The sequence below is a fragment of the Electrophorus electricus genome, chromosome 11 (genome assembly GCF_013358815.1).
Source record: "Electrophorus electricus isolate fEleEle1 chromosome 11, fEleEle1.pri, whole genome shotgun sequence".
Lineage (NCBI taxonomy): Eukaryota > Metazoa > Chordata > Actinopteri > Gymnotiformes > Gymnotidae > Electrophorus > Electrophorus electricus.
Genome location: NC_049545.1, coordinates 5,277,501 through 5,299,592, shown reverse-complemented (window position 1 = coordinate 5,299,592; position 22,092 = coordinate 5,277,501). Strand labels below are relative to the sequence as shown.

General features: G+C 49.1%; 1 protein-coding gene across 3 annotated transcripts in view; it reads left to right on the top strand.

Moving 5' to 3' along the window:
* adka (adenosine kinase a) overlaps nt 1–22,092 on the top strand; it is a 105,769-nt gene that overhangs the window by 39,946 nt on the left and 43,731 nt on the right. For 2 of the 3 annotated variants that reach the window (XM_027017632.2, XM_027017634.2), the window contains exons 5-6: nt 9,813–9,985; nt 12,500–12,608. In XM_027017632.2, the coding sequence (XP_026873433.2) occupies nt 9,813–9,985; nt 12,500–12,608 (282 nt within the window). The remainder of the gene's footprint in view (nt 1–9,812; nt 9,986–12,499; nt 12,609–22,092) is intronic. The other variant, XM_027017633.2, reaches the window with a different exon arrangement.

Below are 22,092 nucleotides of genomic sequence, written 5' to 3'. Positions count from 1 at the left end.
AAAGACACATGTGAACACTGAACCTGCATGAGTGCTCGGCGGGGGAGATCTGGTCGGAGCCAGATGCCTTCCTACAGATCCATGCATAGACTGCGGACGTCTTCTCCTCTAATGAGGAAGGCGAGGGTAAATGACACTCCCTCCTGATGGGAAGAGGACTAGGATACTAAGAGTTTAACAGAGCTGCCATCGCACACTTAGAAGAAAGGGCTTGAAGCGCAGCCGCGCTTTCCCTTGCTTGTGTGGGTCTGCATTTGCTGGTGATTTCGTGTTTTTTGTTTTTTGGGGGGGTTTTTTTACATTTTTTTCAATTTTTTTAATAAAACATTCGGGATGAAAAGTTTTTGGCAGTGATCAAATTGCTAACAACTGTTCTCTTGTGTATGTAATCAGTTTCATTTGCAGAGGGCAAATCTTATGGGAGCAGAGACATGAGTGCTGTGGTTAGCGCGATCTTCATACAGCTACGTGGTCTTTGCAGTCGCTTAGACACAACACCACAAATTCAAATTTCTTTTGTCTTCACACAAACTTAGAAGATCCTGACATATTGTTTTTCTGAAAGTGCTTAAACAATGTTGAAAAATGATTAAACATTTCTAAACCAAAATAGTCCATTAAAAAAGAATAAGGGGAAAAAAAAAAACACTTCCTGCACAGAGTATTGAATTCAGAACGGATGAGAGCTTGGTAATTACTCTACTGCTGTAACAAGTTTTTTATTGTGTGCATTTGGAAAGACAGCACTAGTGGCCAATGCAGGGTCACGTTCATAGAGTAACCCCATTAGATGGGTCACTGGCACAGATATGGAAGCCAATAAAAAAATGAAGCATAGAGGAAGCAGAAGTCTTTATTCTTTTGATTAAGTGGCCTGTTACATTAGCAAATAAGCATATTAATGGATTGCCGCACATCTCTTAATGATCCTTTAATCTGCTTTTTTTTTCTTTCTTTTTTTTTCCCCCCTTCCCCTAACATGTGTATGTGCATACACTCAATAGACGGTGGCTGGAATTACTGCTCATTTACACGCGCAAGAATCGTTTGTGTTGGCGGCGCTTATTGATTAAATCTGTGCCGAAGCGGTGCTGCTCATCACCACGGCGACTGCTCCAGCCTGCCGCGGTTGTGCTCCATTCATCACGGAGAGCACCGTGCTCCTGGTCACAATCCCTCCGCCTCGGTGTCACTCTCCTGCCCCGCTGCGCCCAGTGCCAGGAAGAAAAAAGACTATTTAATCCACAGAAACTCTGTCTACCCACGCGGCTGTGCACTTTAAGGAGGCAATCCAGACGCCGTGCTTTATGGTTTGGTAATGGTACCCTTATTTTTCACCGGAGCGCCGCTGCTGTCTTTATCAGGCCGGTATATATGGAGATGAATGGGGCAGCCGGGCCTGGGCGCGCCGATCCCAGCCGACGGTTCATCAGGAATCTGGAGTGCTCGCAGCCTCGTAAATCAACTTCCCTGTGCTCGCTCACGCCTCAGACAGTCATCTCCACCGCCAGATATGAGCCCTGCTGCTCTCTGTTAAACTCCTGCAGATGTTTCCAGGCCCAGAGGGGGCCAGACGGCAGGGGTGTCAGTGTTCCTCCTGACAGGGCCATGTAATCCTATACACACAGCTGCCAATTGTCTATTGTTGAACCTGCTCACTTTTATTTCAGCGTGTGCTATCCGCTACACACATGCCCACGCAAATTTTGCTGTCAACTAAGTGTCCTGTTGCATTCTCCTGGCAACATCTGAGAAACATCTCCTTCCATGTCTGTATCAGTGATGAATAACAGGACAGACTTAAGGTATTAAACCTTAAGTCTCTACTATCATGTCTCATTGTAATGTGTCTGCTGTTAAGTTTGTCATGTTGTCTGGGCTACATTTTTGTAGTTTTTGTTGCAGGCTCTTCTCTAGGATATTGAGAAGGTGAACGATTTCTCCATTTATATCTGCCTGTATATAAACACTGCCTGTATATAAACACTGCCTGTATATAAACTGCCTGTATATAAACACTGAAGTTGGCAAAGGTCGAGTTGGCATACATACAATGACCAAATGTAACTACTTAAGTAAACAAGTGACCTAGAGCTCATTTCCATCTTTCTGATTTTTCTTAAAACTAATTTTTATTTTTATTTTTATTTATATATATATATATATATATATATATATATATATATATATATATATATATATATATATATATATATATATATATATACATACACATACACACACACACACATAAAATAAATAACTTATTCTCATCCTTTACTTGCCTACTTATATGGTACAAATCTATCCATCCTGATCCTCTCTGACATTTCTGTCACACTGATCAAAGTAGAGAACTGGATTTGGTTGCTTTGCACAGCCTGGCAGCACTGAGGTCAGAGGTCATTCAACAGCAGTGTGAAGATTTGGCGGGGGGGGGTTCCCTTCTGCCTGCTGGCTCAGAAAAGCCCCTTTCATTCACAGAACAAGGGGATTGGAGTGGGGGTGGGGCTAATTTGTGTCCATAAAAGCACACAAAGCACTAAAGCAATGAACAGCTCCTTCAGACAGAGGAGTTTATTAATGCTTGTGAATGACGGCGCTTCTGCCTTATTGTGGAGAGCTTGAGAAGGACCAACACTAGTGCCATCAACCTGTTTGTTGTTCATGACCAGGGATGCTAATACAGTAATAAACAAGGGCCTTTCTATGCTATTTTACAGATAGTTGCCAGAAGGTTTGATCCAGTGCTTCTTTTCTTTGTCACCCCTCCCTCTTCACACTCTCTGTCTCTTTCACACACACCTAGTTTGATTATTTACAGTTCTCACCCTTTGCCACAGGCTTTCTTTCTCTTTCACATTTGCCTCTCCGCCAACCCCTCCCCCCTTTCAGACACTCTCTCACCCCGTGTTCCATCTCCCCTCGCTCCCCCTCAGTCACTCGCGACCCCCCTGCCCTTTGCCCATCCCGCCCCCACCCCATATGTACCGTGTCCCACGCTGCCACTGATCTTTTCCCTATGGGTGTCTGACATGTTCTGAAGATCAAAGCAGAGTGTCAGTCCCAGGTCCAGGGGCAGAACCAATTCACCTGCAACTCTGTCTGGACCATGGGAGCCCCATCTCCCTCTATGTGAGGGGTGGGCCAGTGGGGGGGGGTTTCGGGCAGCACAGCTGCACTCCCGCAGCGAGTCCAACGCCCCTCCCCCACAGACAGACGCCCCCTCCTTTGCCTGCCGTCTCCCCACAGACAGGATTAGCCTCCGAGTCTGACCGTGCCGGACCAAGGAGCGCAAAGCACCCTTTTACGACTAGATAAACTCCCGCCATAAATTGGATGACGGGTTTCACGGCCTTTGCCTCTCCTATTAACGAGAGATCGGGAGAGTGCCCGGTCCAGCGCTTTACCAGCGCTGCACCCGAACTATTTCAGCAGATGGGCAAGGAGCACTGGAAGCCCTCGGGCTGCTCAGGGGCCAGCTTGCGGGACACCCGGCAGAGAGAACCCGCTGAGGCTCACCATTGTGTCCCGAGCCCAGCAGCACAGCCTTGTTTGTCTTATGCATAATTCAGCAGGCCTCCTGAGTCCTCCACAACAGGCCTCTGTGCTGTATGTTTAACGAGAAAGAGCTTGGGAAGGCGAGCGTGTTGGCCAGATAAACTCTGACTGGCCTTGATGCATTAGGGCTCTGTGCGCCGTCTGGGAGGGCATGCTGGGAAGAAACTCTGCCACTGCTGCTGCGGCGCACTCACCTGATCTCACTGGAGATAACAGCAGGGATGGCCTTCCTGTGTGTGTGTGTGTGTGTGTGTGTGTGTGTGTGCGTGCACGTTCATGTGCACCTGTGTGTGTTTGTGTGTGTCTGAGAGGGAGAAGGAGAGACTCTGGATGGTGCCATTTAGTCCGTGCGACCGCTGTGTTCAAAGGCACTAGTGGCTGTAATCCAACCCCATCTCCTCCCCCTCCATTTGGTGTCCGAAACATGACACGCCGCTCTCACCCGAGGCCTCCACTCGGCCCACCATCGGAAGTTGCGTTCGTGGGCGTCTAAAGGCGCTGGAGCACCTGTGCAGGAGAAAGTGCCTGAGCACACCTGGGTTTGTGTGTGTTCCGATCGGCCACGACCCGGCAGCATCAGGAACAGCGTGGGCGGAGATGTTGCGCGAGAGCCGGCCGAGGGGAGCTTTGGCTTGCCACAGATGGTGCTGAAATGGCTACGATTACAGTGAAGCTTGGCAGTGTGTTATTTTGTTCCCTGCACTGTAGATTTTGAGAGGGGGTGCTGGTGGGGTGTAGGTCTTAGGCGAGAATCTGGAGGTGTGCGCGTGTTTGGGCTGTGCTGCGAAGCTGCCTTCCCACCCCGTGTGCAGGGAGGCTGACGTGTCTGGGCGTCGGCCCCAGCGGGAGAGGGACCGCGGGTGACGGCTCACGGCAGCGATGGTGGACCAGAAATGGCACCGTGTACTCGGGTGGGGAGCGTACACGGTGGATATGGCGTGGAACCACACGCGGAGCCAGCTGAGCGTGAAACGAAGCAGATAAAAGAAACTGACCAGATGTTTCGCTCTGCAGGGGGCCAAGGGTGAGGCAGCAAAAAGAAAGGAGTCCAAAGCTTGTTATCCTGTCGAGAGAGAAGAGACTTGAGTCCTGTAGCGATGAGTGATTTAATGCAGCCAGGCAGTGCTCATCACTGTCCCCCTCGGTGACGGACCCCTCTCTCTCTCTCTCTCTCTCTCTCTCTTCCCCCCCCCCCCCCCCCCCCCCGCCATCTCTCCCACCCTCCTGGGCTTTGGTGCCAGGCTGGCAGCCTCTGATGGGCAGACGGCAAGTTGTCTTCATTATAATGCCTTTATTTATTCATGTGTCTGTGGCCAGTGACAGCAGAGGCTGCGCTAGTCTGTCCCCCTCTGCCTGCGTCCTCAGAGATATGACTCACGTTCACCCCCACGCCCTCACTTCCTTTAGTCGAGTGCTACTTTTCCTTAGCTTCAAAAAAAGAAAAAAGGGGGGGGGGGGGTATACGATGAAAAATACAGAAGGCTCATCAGTCAAATGGCTCATGTCAGCAGAGGTAGTGGACAGGGAACCAATGTGGTTTTGTGTGGTGGAACTCCTCCCCTCTCCCACTGCTGAGAGGCAGCTGAGCCCAAACAGGCACCACATGCCACATTGCTCACGGCCACTTTAGTGCGTCTGCTGCCGGCCCGTCTTTCGCTCTATAAATAGCGGGCTGCAGTTTTGCCAGCATGATAATTGGAGTTGCTTCCACCAGGTTGCACAGGGGCTTTTAATCCCGAGACATGTCTGCACTGTCCAGGAGCTTTTCAGGTTGAGGAGCGCTCACTGTCATTGTTTAAGGCTGCATTCACTAAGCTAAATGCGATTACATTATAATAGTGTGTCAACAACAAATTAATCTAATTTTGCCATTACCCAAAACTGCCAAAGCACCCTAATCGTACATTGTGCTCAAATCACCTTATCTGAAACACTTGGCATTGTATGTACATGTTGTTTTGTTTATATAGGATTATGGTTCAAAGTCATGCCCTGATCTGTATCTGTGCCTTTTTTGGCTATGTGGATATAGTCCAAATCTCTCAAGCTGTTTAGTGACCCATAAGAAGAAAATAACCACAGTGCCCGTGTTAAAATGCTTCATCACTAAATCGTGCCTCGCTGAGATGTGTTCAGTGCTGTGAGCCTTGCAAGCCAGTGGGGCATAACCGTTTCAGGCATTCTGAGTGGGCAGCCTCCCTGTGCTGGGGTCCTAGAGTAGGATTGTCCTCTGCAGCAGTGTGAGGAGTGGCAGCTGGTAGCTGCTGGGCCTCACAGTGGGACTGTCCCAAAGCAGAGCTCGTCACATCCGCACCATGCCACCCCTAATGCCTCTCCGTCAGACCAAAGGCAGCACACCATACACACGGCTAGAAATTTTGAAGTTTTAAATTTACCTTTGGAAATTATTTTTGTGGCTTAAAAAAATACTGGCCATTTTAAATGGAATTATACATTTCCAACTGCCAACTGTGGCCTAAGTATGATGTGGTGTGATTAAATGTTTTTCTTTCATTCAAACTATTGCAGAGACTACTGTCTGTCAGCAAGTGCCAACATTACATAATTGCTGGCATTAGCAGACTCAAATAATTAATTAAGAAACAAGTAGTATCTTATTGTGTACATGACGTGCAGTCAGAAATTGTTTAATAGTGTGCCAGCCACAGAACTTTGGTGTGTCAAATGTTCAAAATTATTTTGCACCACCTGTCTGAAAGAAACGTTCCAGTGGTTTCTCACCTCTCAAGCAAGCTGTGTGTGTGTGTGTGTGTGTATGTGTGAGAGAGAGAGAGAGAGACTGAGAGAGAGAGTGTACATGTGTGCTACATCTCCCTGCATGCAGTCACATTGTGTTAGTCCTCTGCTCGGCGTGCGTGACCAGGGTGGGTAGATGGGCGGTGTTGGGGGGGTGTAGTGGGGAGCTCAGCCGGGGGCCGCCACTGCCTAATTTCCGCTCCTCCTGCCCTTGCGTAATGAAGCGCCCCTCACGCCCGTTTGCTCTCGCCCCACTGCTGCGGCTGCTGGGTAATTGGTATGTGAGTGGGCATGAAGATCCCCTCACCCGGTGTAGCCCGACCCCCGCACGACCCTGCAGATAGCTCTTTTGTCTTAATGGAAGTATCATATTTTATTTAGATCTCCATTTGAAAGTAATTGTCAGCAGGAGGGGGTTACTGCAGGAGATGGAGACAAATAGACTAGCGGCTATGCAGCAGACGGCCTTGTTTGATTGGCTGTGTGTGTGTGTGTGTGTGCGTGCGCGCGCGTGTGCGCTTTTTCCTTTGATGATTTGAGTACGAGCAGAGATGCAGAGGTGTGTGTGGCTCCAGCCTGTGCACCAGTCTTGTTTCTGTCTTGGGTGCTCTCTGAAGAGCAGTCACAACAATGATCGTCTACATCTATTACGCGGAAGCTATTACTGTAAGCATTTGAACTGTTGCTGTGATGCTTGTAGCATTTTTTTTCCTATTGTAGTGGCACAAAAGAACACTAGCAAATATTGTATTTTTTTTTCTCCTCTCCTTTATATATCCCCACCTTGGTTTCTGATTAGTTTTATTTGCCTTATAGTTGGCTAAAGGCTAAAGGATTTTAAATAAGCTCTTTTTGTTGCGCTTCCCCCCAGCAGAAGCTAGAACGTTGCTCCAGTGCACATGAAACCTGTCACCATATCGTTTCAAACTAGCAAGTGTACAGAGCTGCCACACACCTGAAGAGCTGAGGGCAGAATGTGTGTGCTTGAGGCTGTCACATGTCCCTGTGTGATTGGCTGGTGATTCAGCTAGCTAGACAGAGGAATGCAGGCTCCTGCCATCCAAAGCAGCTGTGCAGGCAGTCGCATTCTTTGAGATCTCTGTTCGTGGGTGGCACATGACATAGCTGGGATTAGAACCTGAATCCTAGTGGGCAGATATGCTTAAGTGGCTCTACACACAATTTTTACTGGGGGGCATCCTTGGGGACATGTGAATATACTGGACAAAGAGTCACAGGGGAGTACAGCTAATAAGCAATGAGGACTCCTAAAAATCAGACTCTTTGTGTAAGCCATCATCTTTTTTTGTAGATCAGTCCTTCAGTGTAAAAGTGTTCCCACTGACTGACCTTCGGACAAGATGTTTGATATCTGATATCTGCTAATCACTGACATCAGCTATATCAGTAATAAATAAGGTTGTAGGCAACAAATGTCTTTATCGTTTGGCTGTTGTGTCGCTAGCGGCACCACTTGAGAGAGGGAGAGAAACATTTGAAAAGCGATGGAGGCTCTGCCTGTGGAAAGTGGCACAGGGTGGAAGTGTCTACATTGAAGTCTTCTAGAAAAACTCTTATTAAAAAAAAGCTGAGCGTGAGCGTGTTCACCCTAGTGCATGACTACCTGAAGACTCACACTCGCCCTGCGTAGTTCGCCATGCTACTGCTGTCCAAAGCTGCTGAAAGCCATTAGGGAGACTGACTTCAGGACTTTGACTTCTGTCTACTTGATGACCTCCGGCATGGAGGTTACCTACGAATTATGATTCTTTTTCTGGTAAGTGGGTTTTTTGTTTTTTTTTTTTTGGTGAGGTTTCTCAGCTGTAATGCTTGTTGAATGCATGGACATGGTAAGCGGTGTTCAATGACTTCTGCTCTTTAGTATTGAAATGTTATGGAAAAACAGGTGCAACTTAAGAGGTGCCCTCAAACTTTGCATCATGACCCCCTGCCAAGTGCTCAAATCTCTGACACTGGTGGTGAAGTTCTAGCCTAGAAAGCTTCCTTGTCCACATAATTTATGTTATTGTACGTATGATTCATATCAAATTTTTAAGAGTGCTCTGTGCAAGACAGTAATAAAACACTTAATGTTCAAGAAAAAAAAATGTGATGAAAAAAGCCAAATAGATCAAAAACCAAAGCAATGGAAAAATGATCAAAAGTCTTTTAGCAGCATACGTGGATGAAAGAACTACTGTTAACTACACGTGTAGGTTTGTGCTGGAGTGCGTTCTTTGCCAGTAAACAATAAGAAAACAAATGAGGCGAAGGTGTTAGCGAGGCTTTATTCCTTATTTGTCATGTTTGATAGCCTGCAAGTGTAACCCCAGCTTTCCTTCTTACGGTGCGATTTCATGTTTAGTGTGTTAATTAGCGCCGAGGTGAAGCGGCAGTGGCACGCTGTGTTTATGGGCGGACGTTCCCTTCGCAGATGGCTGCAGTAATCCAGAGCGAATGATGAATTTCTCATGTATGCAGGTCATCCCTGTCAGCGGGGCCCTCATCAGCCGCCAGCGCAAGGTTGCAGTCAAACAAGCAAGCGGAACTCCAGGCGCGGCAATAAATCTTCGGAGGTTAAAGCCCGAGCGCTGAAAACCAGCAAAGTCCTCGTCAATATTCCACGTAAAAGTGGCCGAGTCACGGTGTGGCGTGCATTGTCCCAGCGGCTGGAGGAAGAATTCTCCTTTAAGCCGGTTTCAGCACGGGCGCGTGGGGCCGGCTCCTTCAGCCGAGGGCTCAGAGGCGTCAGGCTGCAGACATGCTTTCTGGTGCCAGTAATGCCTCTGTCTTCGAGGTCGCCCTGCCTCTGTTTAAGAGCATGCCCGCTCACACAGCTCTGCAGGCGTGTCTGCAAGAAGCCCTTGAATAACACCCGTCATTCTCAATGAATAGCCTTGTCACCAAAAATGGCATGGGCCATATATAAACATGATCTCTTGGGATAAAATCAGAATGACTAATATATATATTAGCTCCCCGTCTCTCTCCCTCTACATATATATGTGTGTGTGTGTGTGTGTGTGTGTGGGGTGTGGGGTGGGGGGGGGCAGTGACTCATTCAGTCATGTTCATGTCCTAAAGAGCTTATTTTGAGGGCTTCTTAAGAGCAGATTTTTGTGCATCACAAACTTTTTCGGTATGTTCTCCTTCTCAGAGTGCTATTACTTCCTGTTTTCACTGCTTATTCTCCCTCTGGGTTTTGTGAATACAGTCCTGCAGTAGAGATCTCTCTAGTGCAGTCGCACTGCCTTTCCAGGAATTGTACCAGTCTACATAGAAAACCTGCCAGATGCTGGAAGTGCTATTTCCAGCACAGCAAATCAAGGCCCCCCCCCCCCCCCGGTGGCTTTTTTATTAGGTTTTTTTATTTCCTTCCATGCTCCAGTGGAGGATCTGCGTTTACATTAAACAATAACCGCTTTTCCTCTCTTTCTCTCTCTCTCCATCTTTCTTCTCTTTTCCTGCTCTCTCCTCTCCTCTGCTCTCCTCAGTGGATGATCCAGAAGCCCTCCAAAGTTGCCACATTCTTTGGCTGCATCGGGGAGGACCGGTTTGGGGAGATCCTGAAGGAGAAGGCCCAGGAGGCCCATGTGGATGCACACTACTACGAGCAGAGCAAGGAGCCTACTGGGACCTGTGCCGCTTGCATCACAGGCGACAACAGGTCAGCATGGCCCTGCTTGCCGGAGAATGCCTTTATCGCTTCCTCTGGACAAAACCTCCAGTCCCACACCCACACACACATTCCACCATGCGCTGGGACTCACTGTTCCCTCACTGGTTGTTCTTCTCCTTTCTGCCAGAGTTCCTTCCTTATATTTTATGTGTGGTTAGATCAGCACAGAGGTTTTTTTGATCACCGTTCTCAACTTGGCCCCAGAAGGGTTCCAAATTCCATGATTGGGCATGATTGAGGCAGGCAGATTGCATTACGTGCCACCTAATCATCATATATCAGATTGTCTTCAACTTTTGATTCATTTTAAAATGTGTAGAATTGCAGGTGGATTGTAAAGTAGCTTGTGGTATTGCCTTCTGGTTTCTGTTCCCCTGGGAGGTGGAGATATGATCAGGTTAATGATCAACAAGCGCTCATCAGATAGTTCCCACTGTGTTCATAATTTGGAAAATGTTCAAAGCCAGATTAAAAAAACGTGTTCCTTTCCATAGTCACTGCTTTCAGCATGTAGCGTATGCTGACATGTTGATGCCGATGATATTATTTCGCTGAAATGGTGATTAATGTGTGCAGCCCCTGTAAAATAAACTGACAAAAATAAACTGACAGACTGCTAAACTTGAGCTAAAAGCTCTTTTCATGGGAAACGTGTGAAGAAGCACCACCACTCCCAGATGTTTCCCTCCTCTTTGAGCCGGAGCCTGAGAGCTCCATGTCATCACGGTCCTTTTGTTGTGGATGGGTCTCCTCTCCCCACCTCTTCATGTGGAGATCCGCTGGAGCTTGCCCGTGCCGGAGGTGAGTTGCCCATTAGTGCAGGCCGTTTGATGTGGGCCCGCATGGTACTTGCCAGTAAGATGGGTCGGTGTGGAGACTCAGAGTGGGTGATGAGGGGAGCTCCCTTTGTTTCCGGCCGGCGCGCTGCTGGCCAGCCCAGCTCGCTGATAATGGGAGTGCTGGCTTATAGAGCTGTCAGCTGTGGCCTTGTGAGACTACTCATTACCGCCTCACCTGTCAGACCAGAGTCTTTCATTACAGGAGACTAGAGAGGTCACACACCACATCACACAGGTGTACACACGCACGCACGCATTTGTGCTCACACACCCCTGCAGCTTAAAGACTGACAGGACATTTGAGCCTAGATCGATAATGTTCCCAAAGCCTGCTTACTCCAGCAACACGGGCCACTGTTATGGCACCTTCGTGGAGCAGTCCATCGGGGGCCCATTCTTGCACGGACATCCAGCCTCCGGCAGGCTGGGTGGGCAGGAAACTGGGTCAGAAGGCTGCTGTCCTGAGGCCAGGCTGGGGTGAAGCTGTGGGTCAGCCGCCTGGATTGAGAAAGCTGTAATGTGTTTGAATGCTCCTCTCCAACACTGGAGCAAGAGAGCAGAAAGTCCGCGCCCGGCTCTGGTTCACCCCAACACTTTCACCGCATAATAATCAGCGGTACACTAATCTGATTCAGATTAATTTGGTTCCATTAAGGTCGTTATCAGAGTGCTGTATCAGGGCTTTCCCTCCCTCCGAAATCTGTGAGTAACATTATGCTAATATCCAGTCTTGCAGGCCGGAAGGAAGCTGCACTAACGAGACCACTGTTGGAATGTATCTGTCAAAACAGATTTGTTTGTTGTTATGGCTGTACCTGTTGGGGTGGGGGGGGTGGGGGGGGGGCTGGCCTGCATGCGGTCAACGCTGACTGGAGCACCGTGACTGTGACCGTCAGCAGTGTGCTTAGACTGCAGCTCAGCCTGAATCTGTCTAGCTCTGCTTCTCCAAAGGCCAGGACTAGTCTTCGATTGATTCCCATTTGTGGCGAGACTGTATACTATGGCAGTTTCCTGGAGGTAATGCAACTTCAGAATGCCGGCTGGCCCATGGGGACAGCTTCTTCTCGCTAACAAGTGAATAATGAGAGGAGTTGTTTTTCAAACTGGAATTAGTTGTTTTTGTTGATGCAAGGACCACCAGGAGGCTAATGGAGAAGCGGTGGTCCCGGCGGAGCCGCACACTTCCCCTGCATCATTGATTTGTTTGTTCATTTATTTATGGGAAAGGTCTTGTAAGGCATTTGCGCGAGGGGGGGGGGGGAGTGGTGTGTTGATATTTAATTCTGGCACAGCTGACACCATGCAGCTGCTTGCTAAAGCAGCGTCCATGTGTCAAGCTGCTTTGGCCTACAGCTATGTCTAACGGCTAGAGAGCGCACTCCACTCTGGCTCCCCAACATGACCATTACGACTGAACTCGCTGTCTCACGTGCATTTCTTACAACTGCTAAGTCTGGTAGCACAAATGGCTAGTATCACAGGCTAATAGATGCTGCCAAATGAACTGGGTCTCTGTTGGACGGCCGTTTGATAAACGTTTTTGAAAGGTCTGCTGGATTATTAATAATGATTATATGGAAATTGTTGTAAGTGATTCTATTTTTGGACTGACAGTGGTTGCCTGTGATTTATTTGAAGTTCAGATTACATTTTTATCTTCTAGGTCTCTTGTTGCTAATCTGGCAGCTGCCAACTGCTATAAGAAGGATAAACACCTGGACCTGGAGGAGAACTGGAAGCTGGTAAAAAAAGCCAAAGTCTACTATATTGCAGTAAGTGAGCATGTGTTTGCATAGCATCAGGCTTTCTGAATATGCATTGCTTTTTTACTACTTGACAAGGAATAGCTTTAAAAATTATTTGTGAACTGGACTTTCTAGGCAGTTTGTTTGGTGATCAAGGGTGAAGCGTGTACCCTCAGCTCACTGATGTTTACATTGTTCTACAGAATGTGAGAGAGAGAGAGAGAGAGAGAGAGAGAGAGAGAGAGAGAGAGAGAGAGAGAGAGAGAGAGAGAGAGAGAGAGAGAGAGAGAGAGAGAGAGAGAGAGAGAGAGAGAGAGAGAGGGGGGGGGTGGGGGGGGGGGAGAGTGAGAGGGAGAGAGATGTGTATAAGTATGAAGCTAATGATCTGGATGTTATCCTAGGTGCGTGCTGTTAGGATGAGTGTTATGTCACCAAGCTTCTGTTCCAAACAGCTCACGCTGATCTCCGCACAGCAATCAGATGCACTTCTCTGTTTCTTGCCCTTAATAGGGCACTCCTGAATATGAGTAACACTGATTGGCTACGAGTTGCCCTGGAGTACATGAGAGCTTCTGATACACAGTGTAGCTGGGCTGGAGAAACATGGCTCTGTGACCCATGAGAGCGAGGTTCCGCTGAGGGTTCACTGGCGGCCAGGATGACTCACTCTCTTTGAAGGTCGCGGACTTGCCGAGCGATTTCGTTTACAGTGCACGGCCTCCTCGCACGCCGTCTGCCTTTAAGAATGCAACAGTCTGTCTGCTTGTGTGTGCTCAGCGTGGGGCTCCAGGCGAGTCAGGGTGGACCGCTGGGCCCTGCAGTGAGCGGCAGCTCTGCCAGAGTGCCGTGCTGCTGCGCTCCTGATAGAGGAGCCACGCGCGCCGTGCGCTCTGCGGACGCCGCAAACTGGAACTCGTAATCATCCGTAATCAAGGTTGGTGTGAAGCGCGCGACCCCATTACACTCCGACCCCACTGTTAATGAGCCATTACAAATGTGATTGGGACGGCTCGGCGTGCAGGTCCGTACCCGCTCTGTTCGCCGAGAGAAAAGAGGCCGCCATCTGCCCGGCACTGGCCATCCATTTGTGGATACCTGCAATGTAGGCCCATGATTAACCTCGGAGCAGGAATCACTCAATTTGGCAACCATTGTAACGTGACGCTCTAATCAAATAATTTTCATCCCTGATTAAATGACTTTCATCATGGCGCAGCTTGCTGTGAAGAGAGCCTGAGGGTAGGTGGGTGACGAGGAGAGACGTGACGAGGGGTTTTGTTTGTTGGCATGGCTGCGAAAGCCGTGGGGTCAGTGGGGACGTTCGCTGGTGACACCCACGCTCCTCACCGCTGCTTCTGGCACACACTGGCCTGTCTCCTGGTCCCAGACACGCTAGTGCCATCCTACGCGGATTGGCTGGAAAAGTCCCCCAGGCGACACCAGACAGCACGAGAGAACCAGAACAGGAAGGACCGCGTCGCAGCGTTTCCTGAGAGCGGCGTGCCTGTTTGCTCGGCTGCAACTTGCCGTGAGCTCTGGAGACGACGGGAGCCGTTAGTGCGGTGGATGCTCAGCTCAGTATGTCCACGGCTCAAATTTTCGCGAAAAAAAGGCACACTGGGCATCCCAGAGGGCTGCCTTGTTTTTCTTCCACAGGCCCAAACAAAGCTGTGATAGCAGCTTCTCCAGGTGCTCTGCAGGACCTCACTCAGCAGACATGTTTAATGCATTTGGCTGAGCTGTAGCCTGTCTTCACCTTCACCCTGCTTCTGTTCCTCCCTGACTTCTTTCCCTTATTCTTTCTCTTTACCTCATTTCTCTCTCTCTCTCTCTCTTTCTCCCTCTCTCTCTCTCTCTCTCTCTCTCTCTCTCAGTCTCCTGAAGAAGAGCAGGACAGTGTTGGCTGAGAGGTGAGAGGATTGATTATCCAGCCTGAGAGTTCATTACTTAGGCCCATCCTCTCCCCTCAGCTCCCCTGCGCATAAGGCCCAGGGCCCCGGGACCTGGAGAAGCATGCTGCTGCAGCCAGCCTGGGCGCCCGCTCCCCACATAGCAGCACCAAGCACTCGCTGCCTACTGCGCATACAGTCCCCAGACTGAGCCTGTCCCTGGAACAGGCTGCTGTCCTGCACCTCTCCCTCATGTCTGTCTCTGGTCTTGGGAGATGTTGCTGTGTGAGGTCTGGGTCGTGCTCACGTCCCAGTGGTTTTTGATGGAGAATGAAAGTGAAGCATGCTGGACAAATAAACAATGTGTCCTGTCGGGGATCCTGAGTGCTTCTCTAGGAGCCTGGGCGTGTGTTATTCTACAGGCGAGTTATGTAAGTGATTTCTTCATCTATGTAACTGTCCCAGACCTTGGCACCAGCCTGTCTGTCGGCACCCGGCAACTCTCTTTCACTCTCCACACCCTCCCCCACCCCCATCTCTCTCTCTCTCTCTCTCTCTCTCTCTCTCTCTGTTTCCCTCTCTCTCTTTTGGCCTTATCTTGCTCTCTGCATTATTCTGCCCTTGTCTTCCTGTTAATGTCAGTTAGGAAAATACAGAATGCAGTCAGGTGCTGACTTCAGCCGTTATTTAAGTATGCCCAAAGATACTGATGGTTTAAGCATTTCTTTGTCAATTATAATCACTTTTTGAATTCAACATTTGCATCATGCTCAAATAGTTTGTGTGTTGATTTTAAGGAGTTTAAGAGAAGATTTATAGGTAGCACTTTGTATAGTATCTACCATGAGTGGGTTGTAGGCTTCCTAGTTCTGTAGGTATGGTATTGGAAAAGTCCAAGAAGCAGAATATATTGCTGATAGTGTTTTGGGAATTGGTAAATGCTTTATGTCAGATTGTAAAGGCTCTAGTGACTAGCCTGTCATGCTAGCTGTTCTAGAGAGCATGACCTAGACCTGTGAGAAACATGTAGGAACTTAGAGTAGAGGTATTTATAGAGAGAACAATTTGATCAAAGCATAGGCCAGAACCAAACATTTGCATGCCTGACTGAAAAGTCCCCTGCCAGTCCCCAGAAAGCATTTTACTGCACTTGAGGTGAACGCAGCAGTTGAGCAGTCATATGGAGAACTGCCGTTAGACTGTGGGCATCCCTGCAGCAGATTTTATACTTCATAAAGCCAGTCTGCTCATAATTAATAACATCCACTGTGTTATTAACACCAGCCGTCTAGATTTAGATCAAAGGCTACACTGAGAAATGAGTGCTTTATTGTGCTGCTTTTCCTGTGGTTTGCAGGCTGTTTTACGGCTGTGCACGCTTGTGATGCGTGTACTGTTAGGTGAGCAGGACCAGCACAAGGCGCACCCTCGGAGGTCCTCACCGCTACCAGAGATCCGTGCAGATTTTCCTGTATCCTCCTCAGCCCAGTGGGGTCCCTCCCATGAGCGGTGATGACAGACTGCTGATGGCCCCTCTGTCCACTGACAGACAAAAGCTTTAGTCAGCTTTAGTGAGTCACAGGCTCACACACACGCACAGAAAAAGAGAGAGAGAGAGCACAGAGTAGTCTGCCTCTCCTCCTCACACACGCCTCCCCACAGATTCACATATTTACTTGTTTGATGATAAACAAGAGAAGTTCATGAATCGGGAGAGGCCAATGCGACAGTGTTCCGCTGAGGTGGTTTGCGGGTTTTTTTTGGTTTTTTTTTGGGGGGGGGGGGTTGTTTTTGTTGTTTTTGGGGGTTTTTTGTTTGTTTTGCGAGCGCTGAGTGGCGGGTAGGTGGTGCCGCTGCCACTTAAAGCGCAGGGCTGTGTTTCATTGCGGTGATGAGGAACACCTCCTTGAACAGTAATCTCCATTGACCTTGTGTTCCGAGTGGAAGACACCCCCGTATGAACATCACGCTGAGGTTCCCATTTAGTTCCACCTCCAGCATTCATTTTAATTTACCTTTATGGCTTTCCATTCAGAGCATATTAGGCTCTTTGCTTCTGTCCTCTGGATTTGTTCTCCTGCTTCTTTTGCTACAACCTTTTTTCCCCCTCTTCATCTGTGAGTCAGATTAGCAGAGGGGAGTTTGTGCGGTAAAGCGCTGATTAATGAAGCTTGGCGTGGGCTCCCAGAGTGCCCTGCCACTGAAGGGTGTGATTGGATGAAAGGCGAGTTAATGGAGTCTCGCAGTGGGCCGGGCAGCCCGCGCTGGGCTCTGCCATCCAGCCTGAGCCGGCGAGAGCAAGCAGGCAGTGCAGCCATCTTTCACAGACGGAGGGAGGGAGGGAGGGAGGGGGTGTTGTTGAACTTGTGCCAAATGTTTGGTGGCAGGCTGTTGCTAGGAAATGAGGATCCTGAGGCGGAATGGTGCACAGTGAGCTGTAATGAGGGACAGGAACAGGGCTGCAGAAAAACACACGGAAAACATTTCACACGGATTCAGGCAACGCAGGAGGAAATGTCGCAAATTCCAGTTCATTGCAGCAGTATTTTTCTTCACCGCTGCCTTTGTATATTTGGTTGGAATTTTTTCCCAATTTGTTTCTAGCTTTGTACTTTTTAAATATATGTATTTCTTTAAAACTGTCGCTCCATTTCTGCAGTCGACGCAGCCAAGAAGTCCAAGAGTGTCCTGGCGGCTCATGTTTCTCTTCTCCCTGACCCATAATTTGATCTGCCTTGGCACATGTGTTGTGCATTATGCCAGGGCATTAACCTCAGTGTGCCAGTCTTCCCTACTCAACACGCCTCTGAGCCTGTGAAGCCACTGGCACAGAACCATGTTCTCTTAAAGGGACAGCAGCAAGCTGTCCGTCTGGGAGGTGTGTGCGCAGAGTCACGCTGAGGCAGGGAGGGACACGGTGAGGGGGAGTGGGTGTGTCTCAGGGTGAGAGATGAAAATAATTAAAGGAGGAGCCAGGAGGGCCTCTGAGGCCCCAGCTGCAGATGGTTCTAGAACAGCATGGGGACATAAAAGAAGAAGTGCTCTAAGAGGGGTGTGCCAGTTCCACTGAATGGTTTCTTCGTCCAGGGACGGTTTGACGGTGTAGGGAGGTTGCTGTGAAAGTGTCACCTGGTGGGGGGGGGGGGGGGGGGGGAGGTTTCTTTCTCTGTCTGTCTGCCTGTCTCTCTCTGTCTGTCCGTCTCTCGTGTGCTCTCTCTCTCTTTCGTTCTTGCCCTCACCCTAACTTGTCAGTTTTTCCTGTGTGTGTGTGGCTTATATTTCACATTGTACATCTATCTGCAAGCTTTCAGAGCTCTAAGTGCTCTATTGCACACAAAGCAGGTTGAGCCTCATCAGTACTAATGTCAGCAGAGAGTGACAGGGAGCGAGAGAGCACATCATTAACTGCTACAGTAAGCGGCATGCCAGCCTGGACCCTGAAGTGGCATAATGCAGCCCCCCCGCCTCTTCTCACACACACACACACACACACACACACACACACACACACACACACACACACACACACACACACACACACACTCTTTGTCTCTATGTCTTATACACACACTCTCTTTCCATCTCTCACATGCTCCTTTGCTCTCATTCTCTCTCTCTCTCTCTCTCTCTCTCTCTCTCTCTCTCTCTCTCTCTCTCTCTCTCTCTCTCTCTCTCTCTCTCTCTCTCTCTCTCGCTCGCTCGCTCGCTCTCACTCACTCACTCACTCACTAACTCTCACTCTTTCTCCACAATCTGACTTCAGAGTTCCCTAGTAAAGTCAGTGTCGGGAATGGTGCAATTTCTGTTTCATACCCATAATGCCGGCTCGTTCACAAGGGCTCTGCTGATGAGTTCAGTAAGGTGACTTCCTGTGCTGTCACTCCCACACGTAACCCTCACCTTCATCTTTCCTTCTCTCTGTCCTCCCTCTCTCCCCTTTTCTCTCACTCTCTCCCTTTCCCTCCCTCCCTCCCTCTCTCTCTCTCTCTCTCTCTCTCTCTCTCTCTCTCTCTCTCTCTCTCTCTTTCTCAAACAAACACACAGTCATACACACATACATGTGTGCACATAGTCAGTGCTCATACTGACCTTGAGCTGAATCTGGCGTCAGCTGCCCTACACACTTCATCTCACCCCCCCCCCCCCCCTTTCCCGAGAAAGATCACACAATGCAAATTGAGGGAGTGAGTTGGGGGGCAGGGTGGTGGAGTAGGTGCGGCTGGCAGGCTCCGTGTGACTGCAGGCGATTGGTCACAGTGTTGCTCTGCTCTGATGAAATTTAATCTTGCCATATTTACATGCGGAGTTTCACTCTTGGCAAGCCCTATTAAATAGATTTGTATACGCACTTCATCTTGATTAGAGCTCATGCCTCAGAGAGACGTCTGCTGTGCCCCCCCGCTCATCTCCGTCACTCAACGCGGACACGCTTAAAACGATCAGCCGCATGCCTGCTCAAATTGCGTGGTGAAAAATTGCTTGTGTGCCATGTTGATCACTGACTTACCTGCTCTTTCAAATCTCCCCTGCCATGGCCGCAGGCAGGTATGGATCCGGTATGGTAGTATGCTAACCTGCTAGTGCTGTGCAGCGGAGTGCTGTATCAGGATGGGTCCTCGGAGTGCTGTGTCCTGCAGTTCAAAGGTCACACGTCAAGCTTCTCTGCATTCATACTTAATTCTTATCCAATGAGCAGTATAATTTCTGAAAAGGAATACGTTCATTATTGCAATATTGAAATCGGTTTCCATGGGGAAGTAGCCCAGCGGCGAACCCTGCCAGCGGAGGCCAGGGTCGATGAGTGTGACTTCCTTTCGGCTGCGGGTTTCTGTACGCTGTGTTTATGGTGTCATGCTTCATTAACAAACCACTGAGTGGAATGTTTTTCAAGTAAATGCATTCTGTTTCTGTTCCTGTGACGAGTTCATTTTTGAAACCATGTTGTAGCTAAATGTAGGTTGCTAAGAAAGAAAGAACTGACAAGTACCCATTTCAAGAATTGTTCAAAACATTTCATAGACAATATTCATATTCATATAGACAAAGCATGTCATTAGGCATATATATTGATATAGACAAAATATTTCATAATTCATATATATTCATATAGACAAAAAATTTCATAGGTCATTTAATTTAATCTTTTAAACACTTGCAACAAACCACTTATGTACTATATTTGTATTTTCATGTATTTTCTGATTCCTTCCGTGAATGAAATAATTACAGACCACTCACGGGGTTCAAGATGCCTGAATATTTGGTGCTAATAGCAGTCAGTAATGCTGAAATTCAGTGTGATGACAAGGCCCTAATTGTACAATTATGCACATGTCGCATCTTTAGCCATTAGCCCCCCCCTCCTTCACTAATTTCATTTATGTATCTACAGTGCAGACACACAAGAGCAGTTAGGTGTTAGGAGCTATTTGACATCTCGCTGTCTGTGTCTAATTTACTGTGAATCAGGGAGGCGTTTGCGCGGGGTTGAGCTAGGTGGCCGTTTACTCAGCGGAGGGATGTTTGCAGGCTTAATTGAGCCATCATTAGCTGACATGAGTGCAGTCATGTGGGCGGAGCATGTTCAAGCGCAGCTCGCGAGCAGCGGGACGCTGGGCTGAGGCTCCGTGTGTAATCGCTCCGCTCCACCACACGGGCTGAGGCAGCTTCACAGGCGTACAGGTTACCGCCCCGTGGGAGGCAGAGGGAAAGCGAGAGGAAAAGGGGGAACGAGAGGGTGTATACACGCATGAACACGTGGTATACATGCATGTGCATAGGGTATACACAGTGCTGCCACACAAAAGGTCTTAAGCACAAAGCCTTTTTCTTCCCCAAACATTAGAACTGTGCACGCTCCGAAACTGCGCCCCAGCGCCAATGCAAGGGGTGGGCACGCTTCCCGTGCTCAAATCTCCTCCTTCTAACGCGCGCCTTTGTACCAGTGAGCAGAGCCACAGTTGATTCAGGCCTCAAAGGCTCATGGGCCGCACACGCATGCACCGGCTGCACGTTTGATCCAGTAAAGTGCTCTCCATGGTGAGTGGAAGCCCCTCTTCCTGCTTGCCCCTGGGGAGGAAGCCCACGGCTGAGGGGTCAGACTAATATTTACGGATGATAAGTGGATGCTGCTGGAGGTCTGCAGGCCTCTTGCTGAGGGTTAGTTACCCAGGCCATTCAATCAGAGAGAGGCTGCTAATGTCCCGCCTCACCCCCCGCCCCGGATGTGGGGCTCTGCTGGGCTGGGCAACCCCAGTGAAACATTGATGTGCCCGGGTGGACGTGCATAGGGCAGACTGGAATCACGGCCATGGAGGCATAGAATCGACAGCGAGAGACACCAAGTCATGCTTGATTGTTTGTTAATATGCTGAAGATCAGGGCTAGCACACTTTTTTGCACGGGTCTGCGTACAAGCGCGCTAATAGGACAGAATCAATAAAGCATCTCGGAGTGTGAAACAGCAAGTCTGGAATGCACAGGGATCTGACTGTACAAGTGAACTGCACTGGGTTTTTTAACACTGTGAAAGATTTATCTGGCAAATGACACTTGACTAATCATCCGCTATCGATTGGCTGTATAGCGCCTCTCAGGCCAGAGCTGCAGAGGAAGGGCTAAGTGCAGGAAGCATAGCACCGAGCTCTTCACCCTGGTGCTGGCCTTTAGGCCTGGTCTTCTCCTGCCACTTCCTTTGATTCACGGTTACTAATGGGCCATGATATGGGAGAGCTGGAATTCCCTTCAATGCCAGGCCTCACATCATCACGTATTACGCATGGTGGAGGTGGTGCAGGGGCTGGTGCGTAGCCGGAGCTCATGGCGGTTTCGCTCTGAGCTGCCGTAACGCCACGCAGATGTTTACGCTGCGCACAGCAGCTGTCGAACGAAGGACTCCGTTGAGGAGGGATTCGCACGTCTCTCCGAAAGATGGCTCCTTTCACATCGCCTGCCATCACTAGTGGGTAATTTCTTCAACACATGCACAAACTCAGACTTGTGCAGCTGGCACCAGGCCGAGCGTCGAGCCCCACCACACATGGACCCCGCCTGTATGCCAAATGGGGGTGACTTTGGAAACCAGGAGGTTTGGGTCAGGTTTCTCCCTTGAGGCCACAACCCCGTAAAGTTCACACGGTGAACTTTAATCTATAGTGTAGTCTATAGGCGCATCTGTGCATGGAACATCAGCTCGAGCCAAAATCATGCAAACGGACATGGATACCCAATTCCCTGGCTCTCCCACCTACATGGTGGGGTTTGTTTTATTAGCTCCAAGCACTAGTTCACTCTCTTGACACATATGAAACGTACTGTGTAAGTAATGAGGGTGGAAGTATTGCTGTGTAGCAAACATCTTGTTCCCCTCGGGACCTGAGCATGCTCAGTGAAACGTGAAATGTCTTAACCCTGAGTTATATTGTTTTGCTGTTGCCTTCTCCTGGACTCTGATGTTAACAGGCCGCCTGTGATTTATTTGTATATTGCTTTCTAATCAGGCTGTGTTTTTGGCTTTAACCCGTCCACACCTGGCTAGGGCCCCCATCACATAGGCCCTGAGGAACAGAGGCAAAGAGGGAGCCTTGATGCAGCTGTACTTGCATGTGTGCTCACACATATAC